This window comes from Ochotona princeps, chromosome 14 (assembly GCF_030435755.1).
Source record: "Ochotona princeps isolate mOchPri1 chromosome 14, mOchPri1.hap1, whole genome shotgun sequence".
In the NCBI taxonomy this organism is placed as follows: Eukaryota; Metazoa; Chordata; class Mammalia; order Lagomorpha; family Ochotonidae; genus Ochotona; species Ochotona princeps.
In genome coordinates this window covers 4,987,802-5,003,900 of record NC_080845.1, presented here as the reverse complement: position 1 = coordinate 5,003,900, position 16,099 = coordinate 4,987,802, and the positions used below count along the sequence as shown (strand labels likewise).

Genomic DNA, 16,099 nt, shown 5'->3' with positions numbered 1-16,099 from the left:
GGACCCTGCCACCCACGTGGAGCCCCTGCCTGCTGGCTTCTGCCTGGCCCAGCGCTGGCTGTGGGGGGGCATTTGAGAGTGACACGGGATGGATCAGTCTCTGTCCCTCTCGCTCCTGCCCTCTGCTTACAAATTAAAAACAAACAGGAGGAAGTTCCACAAAAGCGATGAATGAGCTATACAGGAAATACAGCTTATTGAAATTTTGATTTGAAAGGCAGGATTTTAAAGAGAATGCTCTTTCATCTGCTGGTTTACTCACCCCAAGGATTGCAGCAGCTGGAGCTGGGCCAGTCACAAGCCAGGAGCTTCCCATGTGGGTGCAAGAGCCCAAGGACCTGGCCCGTCCTCTGCTGCTTTCCCAGGCACAGGCAGGGAGCTGGATGGGAAATGAAGCTGCTGGACACAAACCTAGCAGCCATATGAGATCCCAGCACCACAGGGCTGAGGATTAGCCTGTTATGCCATGATGCACAAACGCCTTTTAAACATAAGAAAAAGTGGTCAGCTTCTTTTTCAATAAAATAAGCACAAATGACAGAGACCTCCAGAATCTACTTTGCCATCCACCCTTCTGGCAAGGCTTGTCACTGGCTCCGTCTGTGCCAAAGAGGATGTGGGGAAAGTGCTGGCTCCTGTCCAGCTGGCAGGGAGACACTGTGCTCCCAACCCCAGGGCAATGCGGCAATAGTTACCAAGAGCCAGAGCATCCATCCAGTTAACTCAGCCTTTATTCTCCTTGGAATGTATCTGTAGGATTCAGACACACATGGGAGATGATAAGGGCAGTAAAGCACTCTGTCACAGCAATACGTTGCAATCAACCTAAAATCCCATTGGAAACAGAGGGTACTGCAGTCTGCTCTATGGAGTACTACGCAGCGCCAAAGCAAAACAAAAAACTAAAGATCCTGTGTCACTGTCCAGCAGCGATGGACTTGGTGCACGCGTGGACTCTGACTGATGGTCCAAAGCCGAAGTTTATCAGTGCCATCAGACTTTAGACAAGGAGGTTCATACAGGATAAGGGAGGAGGTATTGAGCTTATCAACAGAACCCATCAACTGTTTCTATACTCTTGTTTGGAACTCTTTGTTTCGTATATTCCACCAAGTGTTCTCATTCACATGCCGTCCACTCAGCTGTTATACAAGTGATATCCAATCAGTTATGCAAAAGGTATCCATTCGGTTCTCAAAGGATATCCAATCAGTCACACAAATGACATCCATCCAGTTCTCATACAAATATTATCCAATCAATTGTAATCCTTTGCTTGCTGACCTTCTAGGGTCACAAAGTCCTACAAATCCCCCTTCTGTGTTATAAAATTAGGCCTGAAAGATGTAGCTAGGGGCAACATGCTCTTGGAAGAGCAGAAAATGGGGGGAAGCAGTACTATATAAAATAACTTCACCAGGGACTGCACACCCTAACTGCCTATCTTCCCATCTAACTCCTCAACATCCTTTTTTCCCAAGAACGGACTCTGGCTGCCTGTCAGGGATAGGGGTTGGTGTGCTCTGGCTACTTCAAGCTGAGAAGGGGCAGGGAGGGCCACAGCAGCCAGGACTTCTCTAGGGAATGCATCTAGGGGTCCCTGGTAGAAAGCAGAAACGTAACAGCTATAATTTCTCCTGACTTAGCATGTTCTTGGGTTTAACCTAAATCAGAGTGACACAGGAACAGTGAAAGAATCAACATTAACATCCATGGCCTGCCCGCGGTCCCGAGCGCCCCTGCCACAGCCTGCACACGTGGGCCTGTGCCAGGCTGTCTCCCTGCAACTTCCAGCACCAGGTCACCCTTTGCGTCTCATTTTGCTGGGACTGAGTTTCCCCTCCTCCCCCAAGCAGATAGTTTCTCCTGTCCAAGACCAGCCAAAGGGGACAACTGGCCTGGGTGGGTTTCCTTGCTGGGAAATGGGAAAGGAACCCAGTTAGGGAAGCAGTCTGGCCCTGGACCAGATGCTGGGATGACTGACCTAGGGCTCCAATACCACCTCCTACAGACAGATCTGTGGTGATCACAATGGGACTGTGGAAAAAAAAGAGGGACCTGTACACCCCCCACACACTGCTGGCTCATACCCCAAATGGCTGCAATGGCTGGAGACTGGGCCAGGTCAAAGTTAGAAACCTAGAACTTCATCTGGGTTGCCTACATGGGTTCAGGGACCCAAGCACCTGGGCCATCTTCCATCACTTTCTCTGGCATGTTAGCAGGGAGCTGGGTGAAAGTGGAAAAGCTAGGACTCGAACCAGCATGCAAATGGGATGTCAGTTGTAGCTAACAGGGATGGGGGTGGGGAAAGGATTCAAACACGCCTGAACCAGCCCCACTTCTCCACTTATCAGAAAAGCTCTCTTTCTCTCTCTGCCTTTCAACTTAAGGAATATATACTTTAATGTTTGTTTTATTTATATTGGAAACACAGATTTACAGAGAGGAGGAGAGACAGAAAGGAAGATCTTCCGTCTGCTAATTCACTCCCCAAGTGGCCGTAATAGTTGAAGCTATGTCGCTCTGGAGCCTCTTCCAGGTCTCCTATGCAGGTGCAGGGTCCCAAGGCTTTGGGCCATCCTCCACTACTTTCCCAGGCCACAGGCAGGGAGCTGGATGGGAAGTGGGGCCGCCAGGATTAGAACTGGCGCCCATATAGGATCTCGGCGCGTTCAAGGCAAGGACTTTAACCATTACACTATTGTGCCGGGCCCATTTTTTTTTTTTTTAAAGAAATATCCCTGGAAAGATGTGCTTAGCTGTTGCCACAGCAAAAACACCAGAGGCATAGTGAGCCCTGGGCCGCCTGCAGGTGCACAGGACAGCAACATCCCCAATGAGACAGGGAGAGAGAGGGGGGCCCAGAAGGCCAGCTGAGGGCTCTGGGCTTATGGTCAAATTCGGACGGGGTGACTGCAGTGTAACCCTTTTTCCTTTGTGCCCATTCACTCAGCTGGGAAAGGTACTGCCAGCACAGGGCTCCACTCCTGGGGACAGTGACTGGGGTGGAGATCAGCTGCCAGCACAGGGCTCCACTCCTGGGGACAGTGACTGGGGTGGAGATCAGCTGCCATGTGCTGACATTGTCAGGGTCGGGAGAGGCTCTGGTTAAGAACAAGAGTCCTTTGAGAAATCATGGAAAGTGGAACCAAGTCTATTTGGGTTCCAAAACATTCCAAAAGCTATAAATACCAGGGTTGTTGATTTTTTTTAAAAAGATTTATTTATTTGGAAAGGCAGATCTATAGAGAGGAGAGACAGAAAGATCTTCCAACTGCTGTTTCACTCCTCAAGTGGGTACAACAATGGGAACTGAGCTGATCTGAAGCCAGAAGCCTGGAGCTTCCTCCAGGTCTCCTACACGGGTGCAGGGTCCTAAGGCCTTGGGCCATCCTCCACTGCTGTCCTAGGCTACAAGTTTGGTGCTGCATGGGAAGTGGAACAGCCAGGACATGAACTGGTGCTTATCTGGGATCCTGGCACATGCAAGGTGAGTATTTAGCCACTAGGCTGTCGCACCAAGCCCAACCAAGGCTCTTTAAGATCATGGTGATGTGTATTTTCAAAAATGATACAAGGATTTCCAGGATTTTTTCACCCCCACATACATATTTTTTTTTAAAGATTTTATTATTATTGGAAAGCCGGATATACACAGAGGAGGAGAGACAGAGAGGAAGATCTTCCATCCGTTGTTTCACTCCCCAAGTGAGCCGCAACGGGCTGGTGTGCCGATCTGAAGCTGGGAACCTGGAACCTCTTCCGGGTCTCCCATGCGGGTGCAGGGTCCCAAAACCTTGGGCCGTCCTCGACTGCATTCCCAGGCCACAAGCAGGGAGCTGGATGGGAAGTGGAGCTGCCGGGATTAGAACCGGTGCCCATATGGGATCCCGGGGCGTTCAAGGCAAGGACTTTAGCCGCTAGGCCATGCCGCCGGGCCCATACATATATTTTTAATTCCACATTCCATGAACTTGTCTAAGTACCCTTGTGTTTGCTAAACAGATATCTAGAAGGAACCCCAGAAACTCACTGTTGAGTAAGAAAATTAAGATACAAAAAAACAGGCACCAGGGTTGTATCGCCCACATCCGCTGCCTGGTCAAGTGCTGGTCAAGGTCAGCTGCTCTGCTTCCGATCCAAGTTTCTGCTAATGTGCCAAGGAAGGCAATAAAGGATGACCAAGGGCTTGGGCCCCGCCACCCACGTGGGAGGCCTGGATGGAATTCCTGGCTTCTGGTTTCAGCCTGGCCAAACCTGGCCTGTACCTGGCCCTTTTGTCGACTTGGGGGAGTTAACCAGCGGATAGAGGCTGGCCCCCCCCATTGCTCTACCTTTCAAAAAAATGCAGAAAGTATTGTTGTCTGCTTCACTGAGCCCCTGTAGATATGGAGGTAGGTGTGAGGACTGGCGCGATAGCCTAGTGGCTAAAGTCTTCACTTTCCATTTGCCGGGATCTTGTCCTGGCTGCTGCACTTCCCTTCCAGTTCCCCCTTGTGGCCTGGAAAAGCAGTGGAGGACGGCTCAAACCCTTGGGACCCTGTACCAGCTCCTGCTCAGCTCCCCCCATTAAAGTCACTTGGGGAGTGAACCAGTGAATGGAAGATCTTCCTCTCTGTATCTCCTTCTCTCTGTAAAAGTCTGACTTTCCAATTAAAAAATTTAAAAATAAGAAAAATAAAGAAAGGGCCTGGCGCAATAGCTTAGTGGTTAAAGTCCTCACCTTGAACGCGCAGGGATCCCATATGGTTGCCGGTTCTAATCCCAGTGGTCCTGCTTCTCCCATCCAGCTCCCTGCTTGTGGCCTGCAAAAGCAGTTGAGGATGGTCCAAGGCCTTGGGACCCTGCACCCGCGTGGGAGACCCAGAAAGAAGTTCCTGGCTCCTGGCTTCAGATTGGCTCAGCTCCAGCCGTGGCGGTCACTTGGGGAGTGAACCATCAGATGGAAGATCTTTCTCTCTGTCTCTCCTCCTTTCTGTATATCTGTCTTTCCAATAAAAATAAATAAGTCTGAAAGAAAGAAAGAAAGAAAGAAAGAAAGAAAGAAAGAAAGAAAGAAAGAAAGAAAGAAAGAAAAAAAAGAAAATACAGGACCATGCTCCCGGCTCCCAAAGGGATTACCTAAAGACCATGTGGGCACGTGGGGGTGGGGCAGGGCAAGTGAGCTGGCAACAGACAAAGGTGCAAAGTTTTGTCACCCAGTGGACACAATCACTAAATGACATGTGCAGAGGAAGCGCCAGCACTAAGAGGAGGAGGGAAGCAGGGGCCAAAGGACGTGGACGGCCCGGGGACAGCATCCTAGCCACCAGTGAGCACACATCCAGCCGTGGGGCCCAAACAGCACCTTGTTGACTCACTTATTTCACAAACAACCTCTGACAAATATTTGCCCCTGAGGTAGCAAACTGGGAGGCAGCTGGGAGCCCACGGGCTCCCCTGGACCTGGCCTTGACCCCAGGGGCTTTCCCCAGGTGGGGCTGGCTGGGAGGGCCCCCCACCCTGACCCCAGCCTCAGCTGACACCAGCCCAGGGATAGATGGACAGTGTAGTGAAGATTTTAGACCAAGTGTGTGACCTGCCCACCCCTCCCTGGCCCCCCCAACAAGGCAGCAGGGAGCTCCAGAAATAATAAATTGGATCATGTGATCCCTCCCTAAAGACATCCAATGTCCTAAAAGGATTTACTTACATGAAGGCTGGTGCAGTGGGCTCATCCTCTGCCTGAGGTGTCAGCATCCTTTATGAACACCAGTTCTAGGTGCAGCTGTTCCACTTCTGACCCAACTCCCTGCTAATGGCCTGGGAAGGCACCCATGTGGGAGACCCAGAAGAATCTGCTGGCTCCCAGATTTGGACCAGTTCAAACCTTTGTGGCCATTTGGGGAGTGAACTAGGGGATGTAAGATGTTTTCTCTGTCTCTCCTCCTCTCTGTATAACTCTGATCTTCAAGTGAAAATAAATAAATCTTTGTGCCCAGTGTGATGGCTCAATGGCTATGTCCTCACCTTGCAAGCGCCAGGACACCATATAGGCATCAGTTCAAGTCCTGGCTGCTCCGCTTCCCATCCAGCTCCCTGCTGGTGCCCTGGGAAAGCAGTGGAGGATGGCTTTGAACCTGAATGGGAGACCTGGAGGAGGCTCCTGCCTCCTGGCTTCAGATTTGCTCAGCTTCAGCCCTTGGGGCAATTTGGGGAGTGAGCCAGTGGACACAAGATCTCTTTCGGTCTCTCCTCTATAAATCTGTCTTTCCAATAAAAATAAATCTTATAAAAAAAAAAAAAAAGCCAGAGAGAGAGAGACAAGGACCTTCCATCTGCTGGCTTAGCCCCAGCATGCCTGCTCAGGAACTCCATCGGGTCTCCCATTCCGAGGGTGGGCGGCAGGAACCCAAGCACGTGGGCCATCTCTCCTGTGGCATCTGGGTCCGAAGCTCCCAGCAGCAGGAACTTGAACCTACTGGGGTCCCAGACAAGGTGCAAGGTCGCACCTGTCCGCATTTCCTGCCTTTCCTTTAGCTTGGCAACTTCTCGCCCTATCCGCTCGCAGCACTCCCTCCCTCCCTCCCAGGAAGCTTCTTCAGGGTCGGTTAGGAGGCCCAAGACTATATACGTGACTGGGCTTTGGCTACCATATTCGTGAGGGTACTGTCCCCGACCCTGGGGTCTCCGTGTTCCGTTGGGATATTTCGGAGTCGGGATCCCACCACATCGACAAAATGCCTGTCCACCCTGTCATTCTATCTCGGCTCTGAGCCGCTGCCAGCCTAGAGCAGGGGCTGAGACTGGCTCTTCTGGGGACTTGGCGGGCCAGGCTGTGAGGTAACGCGTATTCCCGCCAGACAAAAACCGGCCCCTTGGGAGCGTTCCCCTCACAAGTATGGGCGGAAACGCTCTGCCAACGCTACCGGAGGGGGAATCTGCCCCTCACAAAGATGGCCGCCGCAGAAGGAGCTGAGTCCTTATTGGTGCGAGAGAGCGGCTCGGGCGGCGCTGATTGGTCAGACCAGGGGGCGCGTCCCGGTGGGGGGAGTGGCATCTCCCGTCTGGGCCTAGCGTGCGGTGACCTGTCCCGAGACTATGTCGTGGGCGCGGAGACACTTGCACGCCGCCCTGGCTCTGGCAACGGTTTCTGCTCGTGGTGCAACGACAGAAGGAGCCGCGCGGCGGGAACTGAGCACGCGGCCGGCTCCGCAGGAGCCCGGCATGGAATATCAGGTATCTCCCGGGGCTTCCTGCAGGTCGTGATGTGACATATGGGGCCGAACCTGGGCCACACTACATGCGGGCTCCCCTGGCTTGCGGGGCTGAGCGAGGCGCAGCGGGGACTTGGGGAGGCTGGAACCTCCTGCCTGGAGTCGACAGCGGGATGGGGACTTGGGCCAGGAAGTTGAGCTCTGGTCACCGGACCTGGGGACCTTGAGGCTTAGCGTGCCACGGTAGAGTGGGCAGGGACCCTGGTGCTAGGGACCTGGTCTCTCTGTTCGGTCCTGTGGCCCCAAAGTCCGGATCAGCAGGGGAGGCGGGGAGGTCAGGGACCCAACAGTTGGGGCTCCAGAGACCCACAAGTGTAGCTCACGAGGGGCAGTTTCCAGGATTCAGCAGGTGTGTGATGCCTGGGTGAGGGCCACTTGGGTCGTCTGTTCCCAAGGGCTTGGGTTCCAGTCCTGTCTCAGAAGGGCTCGTTAAGTCCCGCTTCCTGCCAGTACACATCCCTGGGAGGGCAGTGGTAGTGGTGCGAGTTGGGTTCCTGCCATCCACATGGGGCCCTCGGATGGAGTTCTGGCTCCTCACTTCAGTCTGGCCCAGGCTGAGCTGTTGTAGGTCCTTGTGTGAAACAGCAAGTGGAAGAGCCTACTCCATCTCCTTTTCAGAGAAAAAAGGAAAAACAAAACAAAAGTGCTTTGGAGAGTCTGTTTTTAAAGAAAGGTTGTTGTTGGTGGTCAAGTGTCAGAGTTGGTGGGGGGCAATGGAAGGTCCTAGAAGCTGGAAAACAAATCTATATAGGTGCTGGCTGATGCTGGACCCCACCTTGATGGAGTGGGGTCTCCCAGCAGCCCTAAGGGGAAGCAGTTGGCACCTGCACGCCCCACACCTCTGTGGGCCCTCCTGAGGCCATGCCCCAGACACATCTCCTGTCCATCTCTTTGGGTCATAATGTGGGGAATTCTGAGAGACCTCAGCCTTGTGTGGGCCTGCCCGCCCCTCCAGCCCTGCAGTGCCTTCTCCGGAGGGAGGGAGGCAGATAGAGGCCCTGCGAGTCCTGAAGGCTGGCAAGCCAGACTTGATCCGTTAGTCATGCCATGTTTCCGGCCTGGCACTCCCTGGGTGGGGCAAATTGCCCCTGGGCATCCAGTTTTGCCCCAGCTGGAAAGCTGCCACTTCAGTCACTTTGAGCTGTTGCTTAACTCATAGGCTGGTACCCTAGGCCCATGGTGCCCTGGCTTGGCCATTGCTGCTGGGCTGGGTGCCCCTGTCCCTTGGACCCGTGGGGAATCCTAACCTGTGGCTTGGAAACCGTGGTTGCCAGGATGCCGTGCGCATGCTCAATACCCTGCAGACCAATGCCAGCTACCTGGAGCAGGTAAAACGCCAGCGGGGTGACCCCCAGGCCCAGCTGGAAGCCATGGAACTCTACCTGACACGGAGTGGCCTACAGGTAAGGGAGGGAGGGGGTATGTGACCACCCTCCCCCGCCATCCTGGCCTGAGTGACTAAAGTGAGGATCCTGTCTGTCCCAGTTGGAGGACCTGGACCGCCTCAACATTATTCACGTCACGGGGACCAAGGGGAAGGTGAGAGGCTGGACACTGGGGTAGGGGTGGTATGGTTGGTGGTGGGGCCCACACCCACTGTGCCTTTTCTCCATAGGGCTCCACCTGCGCCTTCACTGAACGCATCCTTCGAAACTATGGGTTGAAGACAGGATTTTTTAGGTACAGAGCTGGAAGGGCATGTGGTGGAACCAGCCAGCCCCTGGGGCAGCTGTCGGTGTGTCTGGCTGTCTGGGCCATACGTCCTTCACATAGCACCTACCATCTTGGTTTCCGGGATTTATGGCAGTTTCATGGTCATAAGGGAAAATGCAATGGGTGGGCTCGCTGTGGCCTGACTAGGAGCCACAGACACAGCCAGAGCCGTCCTGGATACTGCTAAGGGCAAACACATGTTGTAAAGTCACAAAAGGGTTTTCTCTCAGTGCGCTGTGTCTGCTGTCAGGAGCAGGCTTTGGCTTGGAAGGGCGCAGGGGAGCCTGCCCCAGTTGGTTGTGGCTTTGCCTTGGAGACAGCGCCCCCTCTTGGTAAGCCAGTGGAATGAGTCCTGGGGATTTGGTTTGCTGGCCTCTGGCTGTCTCTGGCCCCACCAGGGTTGCCCTGTCAGTGTCAGAATCCAGCAAGGGAGGTCACCACCGCTCATTATCTTCTCCCTACACTGCTTTTGCAGTCTTTGAGGGAGCCATGGAGGCTTCCCCCTCTCGGGATTTAGACCTGCCAGCAGGCCCCGAGGTCACCGAGGGTGAGGCAAATGGTGGCCTTTGGCCGCAAGAACCACGGAGACAAGCTGGTGAGGAATGTCTGCTTTATTACGCACAGGTTACAAGTATTAAAGGATAAGGAAGGGGTGGGCAGGAGGGAGCCTTCCTGCAGACCCCACACCCACCAAAGACGCTGTAATTGGCTATATGACATGTCTGTCTCTCTAGATCTTCCAGTGATGTCAGAGGTTATGTTTAGGTATACTTCCCGTGACCTAGCTATGTTGGAGGTCACACTCCACATGTAGGCCTCAAGTCTGTGCCTCAGGTCATGGGGAAGGTTAGGGTAAAGCCGTGCCCTCCAGGCATAAGCCAGTCCCTCCAGGCAGCAGGGCAGGGACCTGGGGCCACATCCCCCAGTCTTGTGTCACTTGACAATGGGGACACTTTCAGGGAAATGTGTTGTTAGATGATGTTGGCATCTGTGACCCTCCTAGAACGCAAGTAGTGAAGTGAGGTGGCAGCGGCATCCCTGGGCATGCATCTCAGGGGCCCGCTGGCCTGCAGGCAGCCTGCTCTCAGGTGGCGTGTTGCTGGGGTGCGTGACTGTGTAAGGTGATGAGCAAAGCCCTGACCGTGTGATCCTGCAGATGCAGTGTGAACAATGGTGACAGCCAGGGCCTAGAACAGGAGGGCTGACGGACAGACAGGCACTGTGGCAGTCGGACATTAAGAGGGCGTCAGCTTGGAGCACATAGATGGTGCTAGACCAGCCTCTGGCAGGGTGTCTTGTTTGAGATCTTCTCACTAGGTCAGGTGAGCCAGGAGAGAAGAGGGGGCAAGGGTAGGTGCAAGAGGCCTGGAAACGGACAGGAAAGGGTGAGGAACATGGCAAGTTCAGAGGGACTGGGAACAGCCCTGGGCCTGGGTTGGGAGGCTGTGTTGATGGGCGGGGCCTCACAGGGAGAGCCAGGGCAAGGAGGCTGTGCTGAGAGATCCGAGGGCTTGGCGGGGAGGCCTGACTTGAGCTCTCCCTGCAGCTCTCCTCACCTGGTACAGGTACGTGAGCGGATCCGCATCAATGGGCAGCCCATCAGCCGCGAGCTCTTCACCAAGCACTTCTGGCGCCTCTACCACCGGCTGGAGGAGACCAAGGTGCCCCAAGTAGGGGGGTGCAGGCTGGGGGAGAGGGGTGACAGAACGGGGCTGTACGTCCCAGGACCCCCTCTCCCCAGAGCAGGGCCTGATGTATCCCCATGCTGCAGGATGACAACTACAACTCCATGCCTGCCTACTTCCGCTTCCTCACACTCATGGCCTTCCACGTGTTTCTCCAAGAACAGGTGCGTGCCCGCCTCCCGAAGCCTGCATCCGAGGCAGGCAGGTGTGGGCACTCTGCTCCTATGTGCCTGCCCCCCTGTATCTGTATGCCCTGCCACACCCCCTGATCTCCTGCAGGTGGACTTGGCGGTGATGGAAGTAGGCATTGGTGGGGCCTATGACTGTACCAACATTGTCAGGTGAAGGTGGCCATGGGGTGGCAGCCGGGGAGCGGGCCCCCACCCGACCGCCTGCAGGGAGGGACACGACACTGGTCATCTTCCACAGGAAGCCCGTGGTGTGCGGTGTCTCCTCTCTTGGCATGGACCACACCAATCTCCTTGGGGACACGATGGAGAAGATTGCATGGCAGAAGGGGGGCATCTTTAAGGTGACCTTACAGGCTGGGGACGGGGAGGTGCACTTGAGTCCTGGCCCTGCTGGCTACCTGGAGCAGGTGCAGTCCCCTTCCTAGCTTAGGTGTCTCCATGGCGACCTAAGAGACAGGATGCTGAGTGGGTGTGACAGGCATACACGGTGGCATAGGGAGCATGGGGAGGGTGGGGGGTGCTAGGCGGCCCCATCTCAGTCCCCACTGGCTCCCCACAGTGTGGTGTCCCAGCTTTCACATCTCTCCAGCCTGAGGGGCCCCTGGCGGTGCTCAGAGACCGAGCACAGCAGATCTCGGTAAGTCAGTCAGCCTAGGAGGGAGTCTTGAGGGTGTGTGTTGGGGGGTGGAGCTGCCACCAGCTGCCGCCTGACTCCCCACAGTGTCCCCTCTACCTGTGCCCACCACTGGAAGTCCTGGAGGAGGGTGGGCCGCCGCTGAGCCTGGGCCTGGAGGGCGAGCACCAGCGGGCCAATGCTGCCCTGGCCTTGCAGTTAGCGCACTGCTGGCTGCGGCGGCAGGAGCACCTAGGTGAGTGGGCGGGCTGGGGATGGAGCCATGCCAGGTGGAGCCCTGTGGGGGCGGGGCCACGAGGGGCGGGGCCATTGGGGTGGGCGGATCCATGCATGGATGAAGCCAAGAGGGGCGGAGCCTGAGAGGCAGAGCCCTGAGGAGGTGGAACCCATGTGGGGTGGAGCCATGTGGGGCGGAGCCCAGGGCGTGGCTTCCTGGAGAATACTGGTTCACTCGCTTGCCGGGTCCCCACAGACAGTGGCGAGCTGAAGTCTTCCCAGCCCGGCGTCCTGTGGCAGCTGCCCCTGGCGCCCGTGTTCCAGCCCACGGAGCGCATGCGGCACGGTGAGTGGGGCCTTCTGCCTGGCCAGGGCCGCCGTGGGTCCTTCTGCCCACGGGTGTTTGTCTGCCTTCCTGTTTGGCAGTTCCAAGTGGAATTGGCTCTGGTGATGGGCTGTGAACAGCATTCCTCCTCCCTGCTTCGAGTCTTCCTGAGCCTTGTGCCCACTGAGGTGGTGACAGGACTCGGAGCTGGCTCAGGATGTCACTACTGTCCCCTCCATCAGCAGGACACGAGTGTCTCGGGGTGTGGGAGGGAGGTGCTGTATACACAGTAGGCAGCAAGTGTGCCCACTGTGTGCCAGGAGCGTGGCCTTCCTGGAGAGGGGGGACTTGGTGGATGGGGGTCCAGGAGGGCTTCCTGACTGCCGAAGCATCTCCTTGCTCCTCCACCAGGGCTTCGGGACACGGAATGGCTGGGCCGCACGCAGGTGCTGCGGCGTGGGCCTCTCACCTGGTACCTGGACGGTGCGCACACCACCAGCAGCATACAGGCCTGTGTGCGCTGGTTCCTTGGGGCGCTGCCACAGCAGGAGAGACGGAGTGTGTGAGCTCTGGGTGGCCTTGGCAGGGCGGGGGGAGGGGGCGAGGCAGGTCCGGGTGGGTTGTGGGAAGGAGCACCCGAGTAGAGGGGTAGAGGGGCTGCAGGAGGTGCCGCTTGGTGACCACCCTCTGGCCCCTGGTGCAGTGGCTTGGAAGTACGTGTCCTGCTCTTCAACTCCACTGGGGACCGGGACTCAGCAGCCCTGCTGAAGCTGCTGCAGGTGAGGGGCTGCTTGGGGGCAGGGCCACTGTGTGACCCCTGGGGCTGCCTTGGAGCCCCCTCTGCCATTGTCACACTGAGCATTAAGCTTGGAGAAGCACTGGGGCTTGGGAAAGCTTTGTCCTAGGTAAGTGCCCTGGTGCCCCGCCTGCCTAGACCAAACCCAGGGTCTAGGTTCCAGCGAGGGTGAAGGGTGGTTCGGAGGTACAGTCTCCCACCCCCTTGTATGCCCTTAAGTGTCTCCTAAGCCTCAGCTTGTCTGTCCATAAAATGGGGACGCCTGGATGGGTGTTTGCTTCTTAGATGTGATTGAAGGCATCCTTGGGATGCAATGTGAATGCAGGCTCTTCTCTCCTGGGGCAAACCGGGGCATCCCCAGGTCATCCTAGGTCCCATTCACAGACCAGGAGGCTGAGGCTGTTGCTGGTCGGAACCTCTCTGCCTTGTGCAGGCAGCACCTTTTGCTCAGCCCAGTGTGGGGGCTGCTCACCAGCAGATGGGCTTCCGCAAGTGTGCCCTCTCCTGGGTCTGTGCAGTAAAGGTGGGATGGGGCGGGGCGTGTGTGTGTGTGTGGTGGGCGTGGGCACAGTGGAGGAGGCGGGGCGTGGAGCTGAGGGGCAGGGCAGGGGGTAGCCTGGGAGCCGAGGGGCAGGACTTAGGCAGCCTCCTCCCACTCAGCTGGAACAGGGTCTTACACCCAGCTCTCCCTTGGTCACTCTAGCCCTGCCAATTTGACTATGCTCTCTTCTGCCCCAACCTGACAGAGGTGTCATTCACAGGCGACGCAGGTGAGAGGGGATAAGTGCGGTCCCAGGGTGGTGAGGGTGGTTGGCAAGGGGGCTGGGGGCCCCGGGTGGACCACACAGGCGTGGGAGCTAGGCCTCGGTTTACTCTGTGAGCGGATGTTTGGTGCGGTTTGGATTATGTGTCGTGTAACTGCAATGCTAAGGAAGTTATTGGGAAGGATATTCTTCCAAATGTAGTTAGAGCCCACCGCTGGTTCTGAAAGCCGATGGAGTGGTTCTGAGCCAGGAATGAAGTAGCGTGGAAAATGCCAGGGCATACTGTTCAGGGCAGGGGTAGCTGTTGTGTGGGGGAAATTCTGTTGCAGGCATTTTCCAGGAGTCTTCCGTTTGTGGAAAATGTACATTATTTTTAAAAAATGCTGCATAGATTTCTATTTAATTGCACCAACATAGATTTCTTAATTTCATTTTCTGCAAATATTGAAGTACCCCCTTATTTGGTTAAAAAAAATCAGTAAATTATATCAGTTTAAAAAAAGATTTTTCCCCCTCTACTGTCTTGTGTTTTTTTTTTTAAAGATTTATTTATTTTTATTGGAAAGGCAGATATACAGAGAGGAGGAGAGACAGAGAGGAAAATCTTCTGTCCAATGGTTCACTCCCCAAGCAGCTGCAATGGCTGGAGCTGAGCCAATCCGAAGCCAGGAGCCAGGGGCTTCCTCTAGGTCTCCCATGCAGGTGCAGGTCCCAAAGCCCTGGGCCGTCCTCAACTGCATTCCCAGGCCACAGGCAGGGAGCTGGATGGGAAGCAGGGCAGCTGGGTTTAGGACTGGTGCCCCTATGGGATCCCAGCATGCAAGGCGAGGACTTTAACCGCTATGCTATTGCACTGGGCCCTCGTGTTTTTTAAATAAAGTTTGACACAGTACTGGAAAAATGACAGATGCCCACTGTAGCGTCCCAGTGTGTCCGTTAGCAGGTGTGATGACTCCACATCAGTCTAGAATAAACTTGGAGCAGGCGCTGGGCCAGTGCTAAGGCAGCAGTCAGGATTCTTGTGTCCTGTGTCAGAGCCTGGTTCATTCCAGGCTGCTGTCTCAGCTGCTTGCTAACTCTGACTCAGGGAACTGAATGGGAAGTACAGCAGCTGGGACTTGAACCTGTGCCGGTATGGAATGGCAGTGCTGGCAGGCAGAGGATAAGTCATTGTACAGGCCCCTCAAATAAACACATTTTCAAAAGATACAACTCCTCAGGTCCCGGGTGGGATTATCTGGGGAAAGTTCTAGAATCTGCATTTTAGCCAACTCCCTCAGAAATACACCAATGTGGTGATGCACTCCAGCTGCACAGTTGTCCATGTTACAGATATGTTGGGAGCTACAAGACAGGGCTGTGCCTTTCTGGGCTGACTGAACCTCAGTGTCCTCCCAGCATTGGCTGAGAGTGTGGCCCCAGCAGAGCAATGTATGCCAAGGACCTGGTGTTGAGGGGGTGGGGTGCACAACACCTGCAGCTCCCCCTCCCTGCACACCTGCAGCTCCCCCTCCCTGCACACCTGTACCTCCCCCTCCCTGCACACCTGCAGCTCCCCCTCCCTGCACACCTGCACCTCCCCCTTGCTGCACACCTGCAGCTTCCCCTTCCCGTGCACCCACCACTTCCCCATGCAGTTCCCCCTTTGCTGACCTGCCCATCTCTGCACCCCACAGACCAGCAGAACTTTATGGTGACCCTGGACCAGGTGCTGCACCGCTGCCTGGAGCACCAGCAGCACTGGAGCCGCCTGAATGACAGTGTCCGGAGCCCCCACAGCCCAGGGCAGGCAGGATCCCTGCTCCACCCTTCCAGCAGCACCTCCTTGGTTTTCAGCTGTATCTCACATGCCTTGCAGTGGATCAGCCAAGGCCGGGATCCAGTCTTCCAGTCCCCCAACCCCCCGAGAGGTCTCCTGCCCTTCTCCCTGGCCAGCAGCAACAGCAAGGTACTCCGGGAGGCTACTGCTGTCCACGTGCTGGTCACAGGCAGCCTGCATCTTGTGGGCGGTGTGCTGAAGCTGCTGGACCCCTCCCTGTCCCAGTAGCCAAGGCTGCGGGGCTGTGGGTCAGGGTAGGAGGAAGGGCAGCCAACGCCTGGCCTGCCATCTCCGTGAACTCAAGATACCAGGAGGTGCCTTTGATTCTTGCTCTCCTGAGGGCAGGAGGAACTCTGTGCCTTGGCCGCACCTTCCCAGCAAGGACAGCACCCCCACATGGCAGGCCCGGCACCCCAGCCTGTCCTCCCACCACCCAGCTCGTTGTAGGAGCTGCCTGGCCAGGCCTAAGGTTCTGCTGCCTGCCAGGGAGTGGATTTCTTCCTTGCAGTGCCTTCTGGGAAAGCCAGGGCCTTTTCTGTCTGGGCCTCCCTGGTGACCAAGTGAATTAAAGCCTTTCACTTTTTTAAAGAAATGGCAAAACTTTTCCCTGACTCCTGACCTCTGTCTGACTCTCTTAGGCGACAGTCAGTCCGGGACTAGGGGGTGTGTAGCCAGTTCAGGAAGTGGACAGGGTGGC

The 16,099-nt window shown here is 55.8% G+C and overlaps 1 protein-coding gene across 1 annotated transcript; it reads left to right on the top strand.

Moving 5' to 3' along the window:
* Window positions 1–7,052: 7,052 nt before the first annotated feature.
* FPGS (folylpolyglutamate synthase) lies at window positions 7,053–16,013 on the top strand. The gene is made up of 15 exons (XM_004593545.2): window positions 7,053–7,221; window positions 8,534–8,662; window positions 8,745–8,798; window positions 8,875–8,939; window positions 10,519–10,633; window positions 10,744–10,821; window positions 10,937–10,998; window positions 11,087–11,189; window positions 11,408–11,485; window positions 11,570–11,717; window positions 11,955–12,044; window positions 12,435–12,585; window positions 12,727–12,802; window positions 13,523–13,589; window positions 15,260–16,013. Exons 1-15 carry the CDS (start codon window positions 7,084–7,086, stop codon window positions 15,628–15,630), a joined length of 1,725 nt encoding a protein of 574 aa, XP_004593602.2. The 5' UTR covers window positions 7,053–7,083; the 3' UTR covers window positions 15,631–16,013.
* Window positions 16,014–16,099: the final 86 nt, after the last annotated feature.

Coding starts and splice junctions, on each gene's coding strand:
- FPGS (XM_004593545.2), top strand. CDS start 7,084: ATGTCGTGGGCGCGGAGACACTTGCACGCCGCCCTGGCTCTGGCAACG. Junction 10,634..10,743: donor ACCGGCTGGAGGAGACCAAG/GTGCCCCAAGTA, acceptor CCCATGCTGCAG/GATGACAACTACAACTCCAT. Junction 12,803..13,522: donor CCCTGCTGAAGCTGCTGCAG/GTGAGGGGCTGC, acceptor TGGTCACTCTAG/CCCTGCCAATTTGACTATGC.